The sequence below is a fragment of the Oryzias latipes genome, chromosome 16 (genome assembly GCF_053564925.1).
Source record: "Oryzias latipes strain Hd-rR chromosome 16, Olatipes_Hd-rR_3.1".
NCBI classification, from domain to species: Eukaryota; Metazoa; Chordata; class Actinopteri; order Beloniformes; family Adrianichthyidae; genus Oryzias; species Oryzias latipes.
The window spans coordinates 31,132,287-31,153,905 of record NC_136252.1 but is presented as its reverse complement, the minus strand read 5'-3'; the positions used below and the strand labels follow the sequence as shown (position 1 = coordinate 31,153,905).

Here is a 21,619-nt window from a genome sequence, read left to right as displayed (position 1 = left end):
TTTTTCTTTTATTTTTTTAAATAATAACTACTTTGACATTTTATACAATTAAGAAAAAAATTGTCAACCATTGTTATCATTTGCGTCCACTAGAGGGCGCTGTGTCCCTGCGCTTCCAAGTTGGTGGGTGAGAGGTCGAAGGCGAGAGGTCTCCATGTGATTTGACAACTAGTTTTGACGCGGTCCTCACGCATGTCATCACCTAGAAACGGGGAGTTTACCTGAAGCAAATTTCCAGAATAAGGAAGTAGTCCAGTTTCTGTTAACCTACAAGGACCGAGCTCCTCCAGGCAAGTTTAAACGATAAACCTACAACTAATTAGCATTAGCTTCGTTAGGAATAGTAGCAGATGTGGGGAGATGGTTTGTTTAGTCTGTTTATAAATTTAGTACATTGTCGTAGTGGTGGTTTAGGTTGCAATTTTGCGCGTTTTGTTTGAAAGAAATACGTATCCCAATAGAAATACCTTTCCTAAACATCCCACTTGAATACTTCTAAGTAGGCTAACGTCGGCACTTCAAATGCATTTAAATTAGTATATTTGTGTTTTTGGACAAGTACCCCGGTAATTGTGAATATAAAGTCTATACTATTTATCGTTTATACAGGTTAATTGAGCTCTTATGCTCCAGAAACCGTTTTACGGCGAAGCTAGCAAACCTATCAATTAGCATGTTAGCTTGATGCTAGAAGAAGTTGATGTCAGATTCTCAAAACAAAGAAAAACGTGGACGCAATATATTGTTTAAAGTCCTCCAGTTTGTGTTGTTTTAGTTCTGAAACTCGTTTTATTTATGCTAGCGATCAACCCAAGTAGATCCCCACACAGGTAACGAAAGCTGGCTAACCATTTGATTTGTTTGTTGTGCTGATTTCTCGTTCATGTTTGTATCCTTTTAGCTTCTCCACCGTTCGATCCGGATTTTCAAAAATTATAATAATTTAGATCTTTGTTAGGAATAGAGTTGATTAGCTGGTGGGGGTATGATATCATATTATTACTATTAATTTTTGATGAATGGCTCCAAGAAGAAACTGTTTATTATGTTCAGTCAGACTGAGTTTCACGTTTTCTTCTCCTAGTATATTCTTGGTCTCTTTTATCTTTTTAAAAGTTCCATTTGAATGGCTTAAAAATATCTAGTTTAACGTTATTTCTGGATAAATCTCAGACTTATGGTGGCTTATATGATAAGTCTTGGTAGGTGATGTTGCATCATCATTGCATGATTCCTTCCATCTTTGACTTTATATGCCGTTTTAACATGGTGTAAGGAATGCAGGAACTAGACTGCCTGCAACACATTATTAGTTATTGCATTATAGTTACTCATTGGCAGAGCCTTTTGCTCCTGTTAGCAGCCGCGCTTATAAATGGCAGTGTTGTGTCACGCATACTACACTCTTGTTTCTGCATTTACAACAGGACCAATGTTCTCCGATAAGGCGTTTATGCCTCAACATGATGTAGTTATGTCACCAAATTTTGATCCAATTATGTCTCACTGAATGGATGCAGCCTAAAGCTCTTAGGAATGTTGGACATAGCAGAGTAGGGAATGTTCTGCTGGGAATAAAGACTCAATATGTGGCTGGAACATGGAAAGTTTGGGAATGTTTTTAAAATTGCAATTTTGAAAGGTGCTGAGCAAAGGTATGTTGTTGTTTTTCTGCTCCTATTCTTGCTCACAACCCGGTGAAGTAATCTGTTTTTAATTTAGTCTGAAAGCAGACTGGGTTTAGTTTTTCCATTTAATGAAAGCTTTTATTTATTTATTTTGTGGTTTGTTTGGGGGAAAATGTTCCAATTAGAGGTTCCGGCATTTGCCGCCTCATCCATGCTATCAGAAAAGGCTTTCTAATCAATCACTGGTTACCTGCCAAAAGGTCTGAAGGAGAACACAGACTCACCAGCTGCTTACCAGCACTTGACTCGCTGGCTGAAGTTTATTTTCCACTCTGGTTTGTCTTTTGAAAGACATGTGAATGTCTTTTACACAGTTAGCAGAGGAGGAGGAAGGCTATGGGAGGTGGCCACAGGGCCAGCGTCCCTCTTGTTGAGTGTCCGATCAACTCAATCCCAGATTAGTTTACTGACGGAGTCGCTGCTGAGCCCTTCCCAATTCAGACCTTGCAGTTGCATCCAGGATACCTTGTAGCACTCGGTGAACTGGATCGGCAGCTGGGGGATGGAGGCCTTCTCTGGGACCTTTGAATGAATGCTTAGGACCAGGACCCGGCTTGCAGACCACACTTCCTCAGCGACAGAATAGAAGGGCTCCAACTTCAAAAGCCTCCTTGCCGAAGCCATTGTGCAAGCTTTCTGCAACGTTGCTGTGTTTACTGTGGAGTATTTATAACAGCAGATCAAGAGACTCCAGAGGAACATTTCCTCCCAGGGAATGTTTCCATCGCTCCCGGGGGCAAAAGCCGAGCAGTTGTACTCTGCGGCTGAACCAAGAAGGGAGCTCTGTGTCAACCAGAAGGCTCAGATTAGACTGAAAAAGCCCAGTGCTGCCTCTTTCAGGGGACACAAACAGGTGCGATCCAGAGAGAGAAACTGGTCTCTCATTAGCAGGTATGGTCTTAAAGTGAAGCTGGAATATTACTGACACACCGGCTGACGTGTTGTTCCGGCGAAGTTTCAATTTCTACCTTTGCATCAGATTTGTGTAGAAGTCAAAGGAGTGAAAGCCGGTACACATCTGGCTACATTAATGTTTGTGTAAGAAAAGACTAGTTAAATATTGTAATTGAACAAACAGAACAACCAGCAGTGAGCTGAGTAAACACTGATACAAGAGCTGAGATTGAGCCGTTTGATGAGAAAGCAAAGAGGCAAAAACTTTAGAGTTCTAGTGGAGCATATCTGTTGTTTTTCTCCATCTTGTTGAGATTTCATATAAATATGTTTGTGATTTTGTTACTAATTTGCTCAAGTTTCTTTTTCTAGAGTTAAAGCAGTTATCTGTATTTGTCATTTATTGACCAGGTTTACGTATATATTTTACTTCAAACAAATAAAAAAACAAGAACTGTTTCATTCTAAAACTTTAAAATGTTTTAATGACTGTAATTCATTATTAATTACATTCAGACTCTTAAAAAAGGGCTGTGGTTGCAGCTTCTTTAAACTAAACTTAATATTATCTAACCTGTTTAATATTGATATGTCTTTGTTTATGATGAAAGCCCTCTAAAAGTATTTGTAATTATTAGCTTTTTTTGAGAGTTTTTTTATTTTATTTTTCAGTTTTAATGTAAATGCAAATATATATATTCAACGAACAAAGTAGGGATTATATGTATTTGTTTATACTTTTTTCTTCTGATGTTGAAATTGCTGTGGCTAACGTGAGTCACACGGTTCAGATTTTCTATCTAAGAAAAGGAGACGCTAAGGAGTGGGATGTGTAGTCATGATTTGTGTGCGTTGGGTGTTTTGTACAGAAAGGAATGTGCCCACACCTTTCTGGGCTGCTGAATGAGTTGTGTGTCTCCGTGCTGTTTCACATGTGACCACCGTCGGAGCTGCGCCGAAGACAAAAAACACTCTGGAGGGAGAGATGTTCAGTGAAAAGCCAGTGGGCCGGTTTCAGGATTTTTTAATGCAATTTATGTCTAGGGGTGTAAAACCTAATTACCAGTAATGAATATTCATACAATCCAACCAGATTGATCCGTCTGTGGCAAGTTGTTAATCAAATTAACTATACAACTGTTTCAAAATTAAATAAATTAATATCAATATTGTAAAACACCACTGTGATTGAGATATAGTAGGTTTATTTCACTATAACATAAAAACAAAGTGCATCACAGTGGACAACACACACGTGATGTCAGCAAATAAAACCAAATGTGACCATACAGTGTGCTAGAATGTTCTAATAATATTCTGTTTGTATTATGTGAATGTGGGAAAACAACAGTGGGCTGAACTTTAGCAAACTAAAATGTCAATGCATTTACTATTAGTTCTTGTTGACTTGTTGGTTTGTACACATTTTTTATTTACACTTGATTATAGGGCTGCACAATATGAGGAAAACTCGCGATATTAGTGATCAATATTGCGATGACGATTTAACTTGCGATAAATGAACAAATAGCAAAAACAACAAGAACATTTCCATTTCACTGCAAAAGTTTAATTTAAATAAGAGTCAAAATACCTTAAATTATTCTCCAGATGACCATTGTCTAATTAGGAGGGCAACATCTAACATAAAAGCTCCATCCGATTGGTCAACAATGTGAAGGGCTCCGTCTGATTGGTCAAATGCATACAATGATTTATTATCATTAAATAGTTCAAGTTGCCTTAAGATTGTTTCAGCATATTTAAGGTTTACCATTTATTGAGATTTTCTCCGACCTTTGCGTAATGGATATTGCACAGCTTGAAATCATGATAACTTTATAATAAATTTGGGATTAATTGTGCTGGCCTACTTGATTATCTTGCAAGATAATACAAGTAATCTGGAAAACTTCACCTGCCCTGTTCAGTAATAGGTATTTATCTTCGAGTCCCACTGGTTGAAGTTTTAGCTAAAGATGTCCAGGATCTATTGTAGGTCAGTGGATCGGATCGTTTAAAATGAACCAAAATCGACTCTGAATCACCACTTTATTATTTCTATATTTATTTTTATTCTAAAGTGTAAAAAAAATAAAAGATTAGATAAATATTTAATCAGTAGGTTTCAGTGCAACTTGCAAATATGTAGACAAAACCAAATGCTAGCTTACTTTTAAACAGTTGCAGCTGAATTATCCAGAAAGAGTCGCTTTAAATAAACTCCTCAATAACTCATTCGGTTTTATTCTAGCTATTTTAAGTTTTCTAATCAATGAACATGTTTAAAATGAAGAGTTTAAACAAATATAGTTTTACAAGAAAAGCAACGATTTGCCATTCTTACATAGTTCAGAAGCATCAGTGCTTTAACTAAGGTGTGTTAAGATATTCCAAGCAGTGACTGTAGATTTTTTTAATGAACTTCTTGAAATATGTTGCTCATCCTTGATGGAGCAGAATAGCTCCTACAAACGGTTTGTGGATTTATTCTACACACCGTACTGTTCTTCAATAGGGCCTGTGCCCAATTTCTGAAGTTTTGAATATAAAGTTCTGAAATAAAATCTGACCCACCATTTCCTAGTCTAAAGATCCTCAGTGTTCTTCTTTCACTCACATAAAAAAACAAGAAATATCTACATTTATGAACAAAAAACAGTTGAAAAACTCAGTAACATCAACAAGATCTGGTTATTTACAACTTGCAAAATAACAAACTACAACTTTTCCACTAAAAAATAAATGGTACGGTAGTCTTTATGATGAATATGTTCAAATGTATACAGTACTTTGGTTAAAGGAGGAACTCATTTGGATTTTCGTTCACCGTCAGGTCCCTGGATGCCACGCAGCGCAACGTCCTCGGCCGCCCAGTGCTTTCAAATGGCCGGGAGTTGACCACGCCCACAAAGATGACGCTGCGCGAGCAGCTAAGAGCAAAGATCTCAGCGGCCTTTTACCACCACGGGCTGCTGTGTGCTTCTTACCCCGTACCCATAATCCTCTTCACCTCTGCCAGCATCCTCACCTGCTGGTAGGTAGTTTCATGGATTCAGGAAAACATTCTGCTGTCTACAGTTTGAATCGTTCTCTCGTTATTTGTTCCACTGGTCCAGCTCCAAGCACTTCTTATGCTGAATGTTAACTCAAAAACAGGCTGTTAAGGCTTTTCTTTTTCAAGACAAAACCCATATTAGATAAATGGTTTGTTCTTTTCTCTCAGCTTTTTTGTCTTCTAAAGGACTTTGAAAAGCCAGTCTTTATTGAAACCCAACAATAACACATTTTTGCCATAACATCTAAGTCCAGCCTTCTTAAAAAGACCATGTGCACACGCACAAGAGGTCTGGCAGACGGCACGACGCTCACACTCACTCAGCACGTGCGCATGCGGTGTCTGCCCTGACTAAATCAATGGTCCAAAGAGAGGACAGAGGTCAGACACCAAGCTTCATCAGAGCAGGCGTCATAAACATGAAACTCACACATGTACCTACTCTGTGCTGCACCTTACGGTAGGAGTGCAGGACAAATGGGTGGGTGACCCCCACCCAGGGGTGGGGGGATACTGGAAGTAAAGAACTGGACAACAGTGTTGTTAACGGCTAGACCGGGGCAGAGGCTGTGAGAAAGTGGCCCTGTGAGAATGGGATATGTGTCCCACCATCTGCCTGTCAGGAGGGGGCCTGGCTTCACACAAAGGGATCTTTTGTGGAAGTACAGTGACCAGCAGGAGTGGAGGGGGCACGGGAAAGCATGGAGGAACAGAGGCAAAAGAAAAGGTGTGGGGGAGGCGGCAGATTCTATCTTGGTTGTTTTAATAAGAAGCAACATTGGAAGAATGGTACAAAATGGCCTTTCAGTGTTTGCATGGGGGGCAGTGACAATCAATACAATCAATCCCATTGACTCAGCTAACATTTTAGCCACCTAGACAGGTGCCACGTTATGGGGACATCAGGAAGAAGGAACATGAGAAACTGGAGAGATTCCAGGAACTCTGAGAAAAACTGGAGAAAGCCTGGAAAGTGAAGGTGAAAACGCCCCTCTCACCCTCCGCGGGTGGTTTCTCACCCAAGCTCAGGTCCTCTACCAGAGGCCTGGGAGCTTGAGGGTCCTGCAGTATCTTAGCTGTTCCTAGCACTGCGCTTTTCTGGACTGAGAGGTCTTTCCAGGTATCTGTTGTAGCCACTCCTCCAGCTTGGGGGTTACTGCCCCGAGTGCTCCAATGACCTATATCTATATATTTTAATTATTATTATTATTTCTAAAAAAAGCTTGTCTTATAAAGACCCACCCATTTCTGGAGAAAACCAAGTCAATCTTTTCAGTCTGAATGTAATGACATAAACTGCCGAGAAAAACCTGAGGCTCCAGTTCTGAGAAGTATGACAATGCAAACAGTGACGCAGTAACAAGAATCACAACTGTGACTTTGGTCAACTCTGACACTGTCAGTCTTTGATTTGGAATAGATGAAGCCAAAATGTAAATGGAAATTATAGGAATAGAAGCATACATTTATCTGCTGTTAGGCTTTTAAGAACTGATGATATTGACTGGTGGTATATACGGTATATTCCTAACCTTAAAATGTACATAAATAAATGCTTAAATGTAGACCAAAAAGTAAATGTTTACTGTCGGACACACCTTTTTAAAGAAAAGGCGCCGATCAGGTTCTTGCATGACCATTATTCTTAGTCATATTCACCCTTACAGTGGGGTTGACCCATACGGGTGCTGTGGGTTTTTGGGTTGTCTGGGCCTGTGGAGGGCTGAAGAGAAGAGTGTCTTGCAGTTCCCTTGAGGCTCATGTGGCCACTTCAAGGGACGTCATGAAGATGAAACATACGATTGCCGTTTGTGTGACGTGTGAAGTATTTGTATGGATAATGTAGTACGGTGCCCTTACACCACACTCTAGTCATTACTGAGGTGCGTTCTGGCTTCTTACAGACCACGTGCACAGGCTGCATGCAAAGGATGTGTACGTAGGTGCCCGTCGGACGCCTGGATGCCCACACAAACTACGCTCTGATTGTCTAATTTAATCATTATCAACAGCCAGGCACTTGAACAACAGTAACGGACAGGGTTAAAGGAGGGGTTGAGTTGAAAAGATAATAAATTTGTCTGACATGCCTACGTCTCATTTACCTCACCCTAACTTTACGTGTTGCATACGTTTTCGCCTGCAGATGCACGTAGAAAAAACGTGCATGAACATTTTCACTCTACCGGCTCACCGAGCGGTCTACTATCTTAATATTTTGTGCAGATCACATGGTGCCTCGTACAGGTTTACCAATTTGTACCCACCTGTAAGGGCAGTTGTGAATAAAGCCTTAGTGGTTTGAAAATATTACATTTGCTTTTCCAACTTTGACACATGAAGACGTAGACAAACATGTTGTTTCCCTTATTTATAGAGCAACTTATAATTTTAGGAATTCATAGTGACTGCTTATTTTCATTCAATTTGATTTATTATGATTGTTGTCAATTCAGTGACAATTTTGTTTCCTTCATTAACAATCCATTAATGAAACGGTCAATGAACTAAATTTAAATTAGCCACTTTTACGGTGAAAAACTTCAAATCTTTTTGCATATTTTATTTATTAATCCTTGTAAGAAACTCACCCCTGTTTACTTGACTCACTGAGTCTGCCGTTTCTCTTTCTGCAGCTATCCCTTACTGAAGCTTCCCCTCCCCGGGACAGGTCCTGTGGAGTTCACCACCGGGGTCCGAGACTACAGCGTCCCTTCTCACGAGCCCCATGGAGACCAAGGGGAGCGACCTGACTGGGTAGGACAGCAGACAAGAGTCCTTTTATGCCGTTTGACCGTTGCTGCTGTCCTTCCTGTCTGCAGCATTTACTTAGTTTTACTGATAGAAACTCAGAGGCAAACGCTGAGTTTTAATTGTTATACCCAACAAATAACTGATAAGCAGATCGTGTTTCATAGCAAAGCGGTTTGTTTGGGTTTCAGTACCGAGGTCCTCCGGTCGCCTACATCCAGCAGGTCCTGGTGAAGGCAGCCGTGTCTCCGTGGGACAGCAGCCTGGTTCCTGTGGATGTGTTTCGGTCGCCTCTGGGTCAGGTTTTCCGCCTTCTGGAGGAAATTCGCAACCATGTTTACTCTGACAGGTAAACACATTGATGCTGGAGGAAGAAGTGGGTCAAAAATGGGGATAAGTTACAGCAGAAAATAGTTTTCTTTTTTTTAAATTCAGATTTAGATTCAAATGTACTTTATCCTCCCTGGAGGGAAATGTTAACTGCTTGTTCACATGAACAAAAACATACAAACTAGTATAGATGAGCAGATTCTGTAGTTCACACAGTCTATAAAAAATAAATTAAAACTAAAGATTTCAAAGGAAATAAAAGCTTCTTCCTATTGGATGGATCTTTCTTCTTTTTCTGCTTTTTTGTATGTTTGTTTCATGTTAAGATGTGAGTAAAAACAACACTTTGAACTTTAACCTGTTTTTTGTGAAACAACCTTGAACCAGAAAGAAAACATCAGTGTGCTGTAGACTTAAAGGTCACTGATTTATGCCGTGTTCCATTTTTCTGTTTGACAACTGTTCTGTGTCATGGGTGGCACGAGTTGCTGACGTAGCATTACCTGTTGACATGCTTCGCGGGAAAGTTCAGAATTTTAGCTTCTTTTTAAATGCTGAAAACTTTCGACAGTCATTGAGTTTTGTTCGGCTATGATCCTCCAGTCTTCATCTCTCCATCCTTCCTGTCAGCTCGGGTGTTCGCAGCCTGGAGTCGCTGTGCCTCCAGGTGACGGACCTGTTTCCGGGGTTACGGCGGATGCAGACGGTGCTGCCGGAGCACGGATGCCTGCTCGTCTCGCCTGGCAACTACTGGCAGAACCAGCGAGAGCTGTTTGACTCGGACCCTGACCTTTTCAAGACGATCCAGAAACATGAGCCCAAAGGGCTGCACACCTCTGCGACTTTGCGAGGTAGACGACATATGCTGGGGAAAAACACGAGCGTGGTCATCGGGACTTTTCTGTTTGTTTGGAGTGTTGTCCAAAAAATACACTCATTCTTTTGATTAAATCTATTATTTAAAATATGTTTTTATTCTATTTTATTGTATAGCATGTCTTCCTGTTAAAATCCTACATAAGGCTGTACAATACCTGAAGTAAGGCTGGGCAGATTAGTTCAATCTGCCCGCTAAGAAGCTTTTTGTTATTGACTTGGCACAAGCGGTTTCATTCCTTTGGATTTAATTGAATTATTATAACTTTACCCACTGACACAGTAAACGGTGCTTCTCCCCAGCTACACCAAAGCCAGCTCAGCACTTTGTCTCACTGCAGCTCAAGGGGGATTTAGAGCGGAGGCTTGTTGTAAATCCAGTCAGGCTCTGTTTTCTGGAAGACGACTTCCACAAAGACACAAAGAGTTGCTCTTCAAAGACCATCTAAAACCCCACAACCCTGTTTTTTTATATGTTTGTTAGATACCATATATTGTGTCAGCTTTGTCTTTCTGCAATTAATGTTCACTTGTGATCCTGTATTAAACCTGTATCATGCTTCAGCCTCCTTTAATTAAAGCTGAAGTCTCTTCATTCACTGCAGCAACTGACAACATGCAGAAATGCTGCAAAACATTTTAACCACTAAACTCAAATTAAATCTTTACATTCAAGATAAATGTAGTTATTTTGAATGATGCCGTTTTGTGTTTGTTTGTTTTAGATCTGCTCTTTGGCGTCCCTGGAAAGTACAGTGGGGTCAGTCATTACAACAAGAAGAGGGTGGTCACTTACACCATCACCGTGGTGCTGGTCAGCTATGATGCAAGGTGAGTTGCATCATTCAAACGGAAAAGTAGAAACACTTTTTAGTGGAAAACTTTCATTTTTTTTAAGCGTTTCAGTAGAAAACAGGCTGCTGTGAATGCATTTCATTCTAAAGGAATTGCGTAATGCGTTATTAATTTGTTTACTTATCATGCATGAGATCTGCAGCCTCTATTCCTTTCCAAGCCATTTTTGGAATGTTGGAGTAGTTACTTTTTCTTTTACTATTTTTGCAAAAAGGACGTGTGGAATATTCAGAACAACTGAATGTTCCATCGGACGTTTCCCAGACAGATTTGATCACCGTGTATGAGAAGGTTTATGTAGAAGAACTAAACATTTATGATTGCTGCAGAGGAAGAACAGTGCTTCCTGTGTAAGTGGTGTCATTTATTTAAAAAGGATGATGATGTTTTTTTTTCTGTGCACTTCTATTAGGTTAAGGCTGTTTGACCTTTATCACTACTTTTTTTTGGTGTTAACTTTTTGATATTTTATCAAAACCACTTTGTTTAAATGTCTTGTTACTATTTCGCTGTGGCGACCCCTGATGGGAGAAGCCAAAAGTGGAAGAAGAAGAAGAAGAAGTATAGTATATTATCCTGTGATTTATATTATAGACAAGTAACCCAGCAGTGAAACGCACTGTTTAATCAGAAAATCCCAACACTGACAAAAAGTTGATAGGCTGTGCTTTCTGTCAGTGTGTGATGTGGGTCTGTAATTACAGTAATGTCCTACATTACAATGTAAAAAAGAATTCTTTTTTTTTTTTTTAAGTTGATTCGTGTCTGTTTCCTGATAAATGCTCACTTAATGGTCTGACACTTCTGCAAAAGAAACGCTTATCCTGAACAGTTTTTGAAATAAAAATTCTATGACAATTACTGTTCTTCCTTATACCTCTAACTTTTGCGGCAGAATAGTTTACAAGATATTGAAAGGTCAAATCCATTTGAAGGGGGTCAAATGCCATGGTTCATGGGGCTTTTTTTGGGACTATTTTAATATTATTCCAATACATTTTTATGTCCAGTCATCTTTAGCTGAGAGAACTTTATTTCAATGTAGATTAGCATATTTTGAAAATTTCCAGCAATGTCTCCGCCATCCACTTTTATCTCTAAAAGTACATTTAAGCTTTTGTTTGTGTGCGTTTCAGGTTTCTGAACAGTTTGAGAGCCCGTCTGAAGCAGCTTCATCCGTCGGCCAACTGCAGCCTGAGAGAAGACCACATGGTTCACGTGCACTTCAAGGAGGAGATCGGCATTGCCGAGCTCATACCTCTCGTTACCACATACATCATCCTGTTTGCTTACATCTACTTCTCCACACGTGAGTGCAACTTTCTGCCTTTTTTGCTCCTTTGTTCCTTTTTTCGGCTCCTTTCAGCCCAGGCATTTGTAAAGCGATGGGGTTTTATACGCACGTCTTTTGTGCCATTGTGGGTGCGCACGTGCGTTATTGTGCCAAGGTTGTTCCTGTCTGGTGGGAGGATTATCCTCGCACTGGAACATTGCACACCTTTGTAAGAATGCACCCAGCAAACCCTCAGCAGCCTGCCAGCACAAACATGACCACGGCACCAATGCCAAACTCCATGGGGTAAAACCAGGATCAGACTGGAAACTTGAAAAGATTGACTGTGTATATTTTAAACTTTAAGGAAATATTGAACATAATAAAAATGATTGTAATATGATGACATATATATTTTAACTTGAAAGGAATATTTAAAATAAATAAAAAACTGTAGATTTGAAACTTGAATTAAAAAACACTGTAAACCTAAACTTGTTTATTTCTACGTGCAGCTGCTGTTTTGTATTTTCCATTGTTTTTTTCACTTCTCGCCCTCTTCAAATTAATATTCAATTGAAATTTTTGCTTTTTTCATTGACCCTATTTTTTACGAGTGGGTGGAGCTTTGAGCCCATTGGCTACCAGGACATGATTGTCATCAGGGGATTTTGCAAAAGAAACAAAAATATTTATCTTATAAAATCCAAAAATTCAACATGAAAATTATAGGAAAGGAGGTTTTTTATTTCCCCCCTAAAAGTAATCTCTATTCTTTTTTCCTAATTCTTTTACCAGGAACAACACATTCTAGAAAAGAAACATCTTACTAAAACTTTTAATCGCCTTTGGAATATAAAACGTTGTAATATCTTGGTGTGCATAAAATATTGCCTTCATCTTGCCCAAAAACGTAATTTCTCAGATGATGGATTATCTCCAAACTGACCTTGTGCCTCAGAAATGACTTAAAACGACTAATTCTATGTGTCCTACATTGCTTTACACCGCATTACCTTATCTTTTGGTCTACTTTTTTAATGGGAGTATTTCACAATATTCGGAAGTACTAATTCACTGCTTTTGATTTATTTTAGGAACTATTGTTTGCAACAGAAGTGTGTTTTAAACTGTAAATGGTTTGAAAACGCTTCCAAATTGCAAAAAAAGGCAGTCTTGTTTGTCTGAAGTCTTAAACTAATGAGTCAGTGTAATAAAACCTAACCTGGTGTTGTGTTTTGCTCCAAGGCTTGTAAAGATCTGAGCTCTGTAACCCACACATGTTAATCTGTTTAAACAGCTTCTCAAACTAAACAAAGAACAATGTGGAGGATTTGTGCATGAAGTACATCTCTGGTTAGATGTTACTATCAATAAGTAAAGTCATTTATTTCTTTCTTACAGGGAAGATTGACATGGTGCGGTCAAAGTGGGGCCTGGCGCTGGCCGCTGTGGTCACCGTCCTCAGCTCGCTGCTCATGTCTGTGGGACTGTGCACGCTGTTCGGACTGACACCCACTTTAAACGGAGGGTAGGGATGCCAACGTTTTCTATGCTCAAGATAATTACTGAAGTTCAGGATTTTGTTTTTTTACTAGCAAACATGGTTAGAATTTGTTACTTTTTTTATCAGCTCTCAAACTTTTAGCCAAGGCTGCTGGGAACTTGGGCTGCACTGTGGCGCAGTGGTTAGCCCTCTTGCCTTGTCCAAAACCATGCTTCATAAGTTAATTGGTTAATCTAAATTGTCCCTAGATGTGAGCGTGAGAGTGCGTGGGTGTGTGTTAGTGGACACTCTACCCTGCGAGCAGTCCAGGGTGCCCCCTGCCTTCGCCCACAAGTGGCCGGGATAGGCTCCAGCAGCCCCGTGACCCCGAAAGGGAATAAACGGAAGAAGATGAATGCTGGGAACTTTTTACAATCCAAACCATTTAGCATTTAGTTGAACTATCAAGGTATTAAAAAAGCTGGCAGTGATTTTAAAGTACAGCGATTTTATTTTTGCTTATCTCAGGAGTTTCATTCTAAAAATAACTCACAACAGGGGAAGGTAGTCATCTTCATGGAATTGAACATTTTATGTAGATTTGGCAAACTAAACGCATTCTGTTGGAGGCACGGCACAAGGACATTGACAATGCTCTACAGCCAATCAGGATGCAGAACGCAATGCGGGATCACTGTAAACTCGTTTTTTTTACCAACACACGAGAAGAGCTTCATTTTTTCCATCTTTAGTTTAATGTTTTTTTATTTCACTTTCTGCAGGGTTTTGTGCTTTATAAGGGATGACTAAGTATTACAATTAAATAAACCTAACTGATCCCATTTACCTGCACGCCAAAAGTCTGACTGTTATCTGATTGTTTTGAGTTATTAGTTTTATTATAAAGAACAAAATCTGAAGTCCTTGATCAGATTATTTGAATTATCTGGTTATAATTCATCTGAACAGCACAGGTTTCCTGTAGATATCTCCTGCACAGATGACAGTGCATGAAAAAGCCTATGAGATTCATAGGAGGTGCATTCGATGCTGTCCCACCCGCGTAGGAAACAACAGGTTTGAAAGCCAATCATTTCTTTCTTTATGGAGATGAAACAAAGCACAGCAGCAGCAGGAATCCTGTTTTACTGACCGGTAAAGTCAGTGTGAAATATCTATGGCTGTTGTCCTTGTCTACAGGAGGCTTAAGTCTGTGTGTGAGCAATGACTCATAGAAGTCTTACAACTGAACCTGATTTAGATTAAATCATAGAAACCTTTTCAAACTGACCTTTGGATATCAGATTTCTGGAGTGCATGCCTTTGTTTACACTCTCTCTCTCATTAGCTTGCAGCTCCTCACAACCCCAAGCTAACATTAGCTTAGCAAAGAGATGGCGAACAATATCCGAGGTCAGATGAGGAAAACGAAGCTGTAAAACGATCTATTTGTCTTCAAGTGTAGTATTTAGAATTGGAGCAGAGCATTGAGGCTTTGGCCGTCGTTGCAGTGACAAAGAAGAAAACAGTCGTCCGTTTTTTCTTCTGCTTCTGAGCCAACACGATTTGAATGAAAACATACAGTTTTAATCTTCAGTTCTTTTATAAACACCTCCATCGTGGGGAAAAACACCAATAAAACATGATTTTTTTATTGAAGTGGGTCTTTAAATCTCTCAGGTAATAGATTTTGGTTGTCTGGGTTTGTTGTCTCAGCTCCTCCTGAAGCCTTTAAAGATTTTGTTTCTTCAGTCTCATTAGGCTGAAGCTTCTTCTGCTCAGTTTGTGTCTATTTGTATGTTTGTTTCACTTTATCTTTTACTTCATTCATTGAAAAAACAAGTTCAGTTCTGTCGGTGGACACACACTAAATCCCTGACCTGGAACTTCCTCTTTATTAATTAGTGATGATTTGTGTTAGTTTTTTACAACAGACGGACTAAAATTGATAAAATGAGGAAGCTCTGTGTGTGGAAGTGGGCGGGATTACCCAGAGGGGCGTGGATATGCTGTTCTTGCCATTCATTTACTGTCCAATCGCTTCAGGATTCCTAAAAAGCTGTCATCATGGCGTGACAAAGGCACGGCGCTATCTGACCACTGACTATGATCCACGCCGGCCTGCAGTGGGCTGTGCTGTGTGCTTGTGCAAACACTCACCAAGGTCAGGACAGCCACTTTGTAAACGCCGAAAAACTACCACAAAGACAAAAAAAAAACAACAAAAAACTGCGTCAGTCTTCAAAGCCCTTCTTAAATGAAAACTTCATTTTTTCAGATTGCAGGAATAATCTGGGCTCAGGCGCCGAAAGCGTTTGTCTGCTTCCAATCTGAACTGCTGATTTCAAGCCAGCAGCAGCCCCTCCTGGGAGTTTGTTTATGATGTGCTGTATTGTTAAACAGGTGTGATGTAATGTTTAAGGCTGTTGACTCCCAAATGACCCAGTTGTACACTTACCTCCAAAGCTTATCTGTAATCTTGTTAATCTCTCTTTACACTCCTCTCGAAGCAGGAATTTCCAACAGTCAGCTGTCAAACATGAACAGACATTTATTGTTAAAAAGTGATTCCGTTTTTGTATTTTGCACGTTTTCCCGACTTTACAGCAGCTTTTAAACAAATGATCCTCATTTAGCAGCATGTGACACTGATGAGCTCCACCCACCAACTTTAGAACAGCACGACTCTGTTGCATTTCATGTGTGGTGTTCAGAGTCACCATAAAAAAAGGGGAAAAAAAATTCCAATGTTGCTGTCTGATTTAAATAGGATAACTTAAATGTAATGTGGATCCTAATAACTCTTAAGACCAACCAAATGAGTCCTGTTTTTGCACCTTCCTCCTTCCAGTGAGATCTTTCCTTACCTGGTGGTGGTGATCGGTTTGGAGAATGTTCTGGTCCTCACCAAATCTGTGGTTTCCACCCCTGTCGACCTGGAGGTCAAGCTCCGCATTGCTCAGGGTGACGTTTTATTCCTGCCGCTTGACTTCTTTTGTGTTGAAGATTGAAATGAATCCCCCCTGTGTTACTGTACTTCTAACACCAGGTCTCAGTAATGAAAGCTGGTCTATCATGAAGAACATGGCCACTGAACTCTGCATCATTCTCATCGGATATTTCACTCTGGTGCCAGCTATCCAGGTAGAGGGAAATGGAATATGTCATTTCTTATATATTGTGTTCGTTGAAGAGTTGTAACGTTGATTTTGTTTTTCTGTAGGAGTTTTGTCTTTTTGCCGTTGTGGGTCTCGTCTCTGACTTTTTCCTGCAAATGTTCTTCTTCACAACAGTTCTGTCTATAGATATCCGCCGCATGGAGGTGAGACACGAACAATTATTACCCTGTCCTCATTATTGTAAAAATGTAACTCTTTGTTGGGCTTTAGAATCCATTCTGTGTCTCACAGATGGGCATTTTTAAACCAATTATCATTAAAACAATTTCGATTAATGCTGTTTTTTTAATGGGTTCATTTATTTGATATCTGTATTCTTATGGAGCTTTATCTCAAAACAAAGGTTATAGAAAATCATCACTGCATAGAGAAAAGTTTGGATGTGGTTTGTTTTCGTTGACGAGACGCAGACACGCTGCTGAGGTCGGCTCTAGGTTGACGTCATGAAATGGGCGGTACCTGCACGGAGCGAAAGGCGGAGCCTCTGAACTCAAGTCTTCTTACCTCTGAGATGGGAAAAAAGCTCAGAAAAATATCTATAATTTTCACTTTAATAATAACTATAACTTTAATAATACATCAATTCTTTTTCGTTCTAAAGCTAATATATTATCATAAACATCAGCGGTCCCCAACCCCCGGGCGGCAGGCCGGTACCGGTCCGTGGGTCATTTGGTACCGGGCCGCACAGAAAGAATAAATAACTTCCGTTTTATTTATTTCGGAATCTGAAAGATGTTTTATTTTGAAAAATTGCCCGATTCTCTGTTCCATCCGTCTATGTTACTCTTGACGCAGGCCAAGGCGCTCTTCTCGGTCACGTAATAAAAAACAAACATCTTTGGAGGGGAAAAGGCCCAGCCAGGAGACAGAAGAGGAGCCTTTGACTTCCAAAAAAGAAAGAAAGATAAATTTAATAGACAGTACTTCTTTTTTGCACCATGAGTGAGGGAAGGGGAGACGACGATGAGACCTGTGCGATGTACAATGTCATGCCTGTCTAGATAAAAGCTCAGAATTCGTATTGCCACGTCCCTATTCCTCCTTCATCGTAGCGTTGCTAGAATAATCGTCCGCCACCAAAGACCGGGCCGTGAAAACTTTGTATGACGTCATACCGGTCCGCGGCGTTAAAAAGGTGGTGGACCACTGATATACATGGATATTGTTTACTATAAAAGGCTTAAGAATAGGACAATATAAGCCCTTTAAGCATTTTGGAGATTATTAGTTTTTGGTGATTTATTGTATGAAATATTTTTGTCCCTTTGAGAAAAGTATTGTTAGTTGTATGAATCTTCTCCACCAGCTGGCCGACCTGAACCGCCGCCTGCCAGCTGAAGCGAGTCTGCCTCAACCCAAACCGGTTCCCCTTCGAACACGTGAGGCCCCCCCTCCTCCACGGCCGTTGCCCCACACGATCACCCTGCAGACCCCGGCCTTTAGGAACCTCAGGCTCCCCAAGAGGCTGCGTGTGGTGTACTTCCTGGCCCGCACACGTCTGGCTCAGCGAATCATCATGGTGAGACACAGATTTCCTCCTGAGTGATGGGAATCAGCCTTTGGTGTCCGAACTGATCGTGCCTCATCATAAGTTTATCTTCGTAACTTTTTTGTCAACAAAAACCTGTTCTGCATCTCAGAGCTGTTTTTTTGTAACAGATACATAAGTTATCGGATAGTTCAAGTTTTTTTAAACGTCTGCAGCTGCAAGATTTAATAACTAAAAGTAACCTTTGTGTGCAGGCTGGTACGGTGATCTGGATCGGAATCCTCGTCTACACCGACCCGGCTGGAATCCGGGCTTACCTGGCTGCGCAGGTGTCAGAGCAAAGCCCCCTGGGAGACCCCGGAGTGTCCGGTTTATCCCCTCACCTGGCTGTGGCTCCAGTTTTCGCAGCCGGGGACCCTACCAGTACCTTGAACATTCACCCTGCCCCAGATCCAACTCCTGTACCAGAGAATCAATCACAGGGCCACCACAGCTCTGGCAGGGCCCTGCCTCTGCCCCCGCTTTCACACTCAGTCCCTCAAATCACCTGGGGGGCCGAAGACGAGGAAGGGTGGAGGAGGTTGTCCTTCAGGCACTGGCCCTCACTCTTCAGCTACTATAACATCACTTTAGCAAAACGGTGAGTGCTGAAAGTGAAATTCAAGGTTCAGGTTAAAAAAAATGTTTTCAAATGTTTTGTAAAGTTTTCTTTTATCTTGTTTGGAGTGATAAAGTTGACGCAATAAAGAATAAGCGGTTGTATTTACTCAAATTCTGATCTTTATTATAAACAAGACACAGTTTGATGTTTTCAACCAAGCAGCCTTACTGGAATAAGATTGTTTTCTGGATTTGTGGGAATGCTCATGTTTTATGCATCAGATGAACCTCTTGATTACTCTCAAGGACTGTGGTAGATAAAACTGCAAACATGTTTTCATGACCTTGAACTCTAAACTCTCCTGGGGGGTTTAGACCTGAGCGGTGGACTGATAAGCTCCACCTGTTTAATAAGTTAAATGTGTGTTTTTATTTTAACCCAAAATCAACACTGTGTGCAAACAAGATGGTAGTTACTTCTCCAGCTGGGATGCCAATGTTGTGTTTTATCTGTATTGTTTGGTGCATTTTACTGTGCAGAACCTTTGCAGAGTTTGTTCTGAGTCATTTGAATAGTAGGCAACTTAATTAGGGAAAATCTTTGGGACTAAATTTGGCCGCTTTTTAAAATAATTTGAATGTATTCTAAAGAAAATGTTGTTTTTTATTTTTATTTTCTTGGCTGCTGTTAATTGCTGTTGTCAAAAACATTGTCAAATTAACTTTAAAAGCCCAGAAGAAAATGGTTCTTGGGTTTTCCAGCGTTAAATTATAACTTTAAAGAAGGGTCTAAGGAAATTGATTGTGCTTTTATTTTGAAAGTAACATTGTGTTTTTAAAATTCTGATAGCATTTGACATCATACTGTTTCTAAAAAAGACACTTTTGTTTTTTGTTTTCTCTGTTTTCAGGTACATCAGCATTTTACCTGTAATTCCAGTCTCTGTTCACCTGAGTCCCCAGGAGGCCATTGAGACGCGCCACCCTCATGACACGAGACACCGCCCCCCGCTGATCCCCAAGGTTTCTGCAGATTTACAGACGGATCTCACACTCTACAAGTCAGTACTCAGAAACACCCCTAATACTTCTTTCTGCTAAGTTATTTGTGGAATTTTCGGACCAAACATGTCTAAATGCAAGGCCTGCACAGAATTTCGCAAATTTATCGTTACTGCGATATCAAGCTGTGCAATACGCATATCGCAAAAGTTGGCAAAAATTGCAATAAATTGTTACCTTAAATGTGCCAAAACAATGTTATGTATAGCTTGAAGTATTTAACGAAACAAATAAATCCCTTTTTGCATTTGACCAATTGGATGGACTTCTTTAAATCATTGACCAATCAGATTGAGCTCCTTTATGTTAGATGCTCGCCTCATATGTAGACGAGGGTCATTTGGAGTATGATTTAAGGTATGTTGACTCTTATTAAATTAAACTGTTGCAGTGACATGGAAATGATGTATTTAGTTGTTTTGCTATTTGTTTTTTAGCCTCGCAAGCCCTACTAAATGCTACTAAATAAACCACGTTTAATAGGATCACAACATTATATAATTACACCTACGAAACCTAGAAAAGTGGGATATATATTTTAGTCGGGATCTGGGATACGTTTGTGGAACTTATAAACATCATTAATTTATTTAATTTTAGGTTTTTAACTGTTCCGGCCTTTAGTTCAGTTTAAAACTTTTCTGTTTTGCTAACCAGGTTGGGGTTAGCAAAACAGAAAAGAAAGCCAGAGCACACAAACATCTAGAGCGGAGGCCAAACTACATGTTGGTCGCGACCTTCAGCTTTCATGTGGGTCAAGAGTTTGAGGTTAGACTTGAGCAGACAGACAGGATGCCATAAACTTTAAAAGTTATAAAGATTTGATGATCGGTGTTTGTTCACCAGCTTTTGCTATGAGAAGCCAGATGTTTGAAGATGAGAAGTTGAGGGTTTGAGTTTTTGCGTTTGAGGTCGATCCCGGATGACGGGTTGTTTCCAGACAACACACTGGGTGTGGAACACAAAAGTGATCTGCCACTTTTAATTTTTTTGCGTTGGACTGAGGAAAATATTTGGATTGGTCAATTCTTAGCCCGTCTTTAGCTAGCTGTGTATTTAAAAACATTTACATATGAATCAAGATAAGTTATAGGGATGGATTAAATCTAAATGGGACCTTGAAATGGGACCAGAGGTAAAAGTGTGTGTGTGTTGGTTAAACACCTAATCTGTATCATAATTTGTATTTTTGTTGTCTGTTTCTCTTTATTTGTTTGTTCTTAACTCTATTTTTATTTTGAAAACAAGATATAGCATCTCAATGGACTAATCCTCCCATTGTTTATTAAATGATTAAATATAGGGCTGCACGATATGAGGAAAACTCGCGATATGCGATATTTAAGATTAATATTGCGATAACGGTATAATTTGCGGTATACAAACAATTAACAAAATAAACAAAAACATCATTCCCATTTCATTGCAACATTTTAAAAATTATACTCCAAATGACCCTTGTCGACATAGGAGACAAACATCTAACATAACAGGCCTCCATCCGATTGGTCAACAAGGTGATGGCGTCCATCCGATTGGTCAAATGCATAAAAGGGTTTATTTGATTCGTTAAATGCTTCAAGCTGCCTTAAGGTTGTATTAACACATTTAAGGTTTACGATTTATTGCGATTTTCACTGTCTTTTGCGATATGCATATTGCAGAGCTGGATATTGCGATAACGATAAATTTGCGGTATATTGTGCAGGCCTAATTAAATATATAAATAAATAAAATGTTTTCCAAACTGCTGATTTACTAAAGTTGTTTATAAATTTCTTTTAAAGTAATTTTCTGATATATTTCAAAGAAAAATAGGTTTTTGTTTGTTCTTTGTTGTTGTAGGAATTCATATTTCACTAATGAAAGCTCCATTTTTTAAAAATTAAAATCACCTTATATGTGAAAACAGTTTTTTGAAACCAAACACACATTTAAGATTTGACAAATAAATCAAATTGAACAGTGAAGCAAACTCGTTTTTTGGCAGCAGATTTCTATGAACCTGAAATCTCCGTCGTTGTTTCACACATGAAAATGTTCGGCCTTTGTTCTGGTTTCTAATCACTCTAATT

At 39.7% G+C, this 21,619-nt stretch overlaps 1 protein-coding gene and 1 long non-coding RNA gene across 4 annotated transcripts in view; one reads left to right on the top strand and one right to left on the bottom strand.

The window, feature by feature from the left end:
• Nucleotides 1-160: 160 nt before the first annotated feature.
• On the bottom strand, nucleotides 161-5,552 carry LOC144984374 (uncharacterized). Its single transcript, XR_013648001.1, has 2 exons — nucleotides 5,413-5,552; nucleotides 161-284 (listed from the first exon to the last, which is right to left on the bottom strand). It is a non-coding gene; the product is annotated as an uncharacterized LOC144984374 (long non-coding RNA).
• scap (SREBF chaperone) overlaps nucleotides 781-21,619 on the top strand; it is a 46,908-nt gene continuing 26,069 nt past the window's right edge. Inside the window, exons 1-14 of one of the 3 annotated variants that reach the window (XM_078932539.1) lie at nucleotides 781-830; nucleotides 5,419-5,619; nucleotides 8,277-8,397; nucleotides 8,583-8,740; nucleotides 9,352-9,572; nucleotides 10,323-10,428; nucleotides 11,589-11,761; nucleotides 13,130-13,256; nucleotides 16,063-16,175; nucleotides 16,261-16,355; nucleotides 16,435-16,533; nucleotides 17,700-17,912; nucleotides 18,137-18,522; nucleotides 19,394-19,543. In XM_078932539.1, coding sequence (XP_078788665.1) covers nucleotides 796-830; nucleotides 5,419-5,619; nucleotides 8,277-8,397; nucleotides 8,583-8,740; nucleotides 9,352-9,572; nucleotides 10,323-10,428; nucleotides 11,589-11,761; nucleotides 13,130-13,256; nucleotides 16,063-16,175; nucleotides 16,261-16,355; nucleotides 16,435-16,533; nucleotides 17,700-17,912; nucleotides 18,137-18,522; nucleotides 19,394-19,543 — 2,198 coding nt within the window. In that variant the 5' untranslated portion in view covers nucleotides 781-795. Of the gene's footprint in view, nucleotides 831-1,530; nucleotides 1,656-2,083; nucleotides 2,580-5,418; nucleotides 5,620-8,276; nucleotides 8,398-8,582; nucleotides 8,741-9,351; nucleotides 9,573-10,322; nucleotides 10,429-11,588; nucleotides 11,762-13,129; nucleotides 13,257-16,062; nucleotides 16,176-16,260; nucleotides 16,356-16,434; nucleotides 16,534-17,699; nucleotides 17,913-18,136; nucleotides 18,523-19,393; nucleotides 19,544-21,619 lie in introns of those variants that run through there. The other 2 variants (XM_078932538.1, XM_023964261.2) reach the window with 2 other exon arrangements.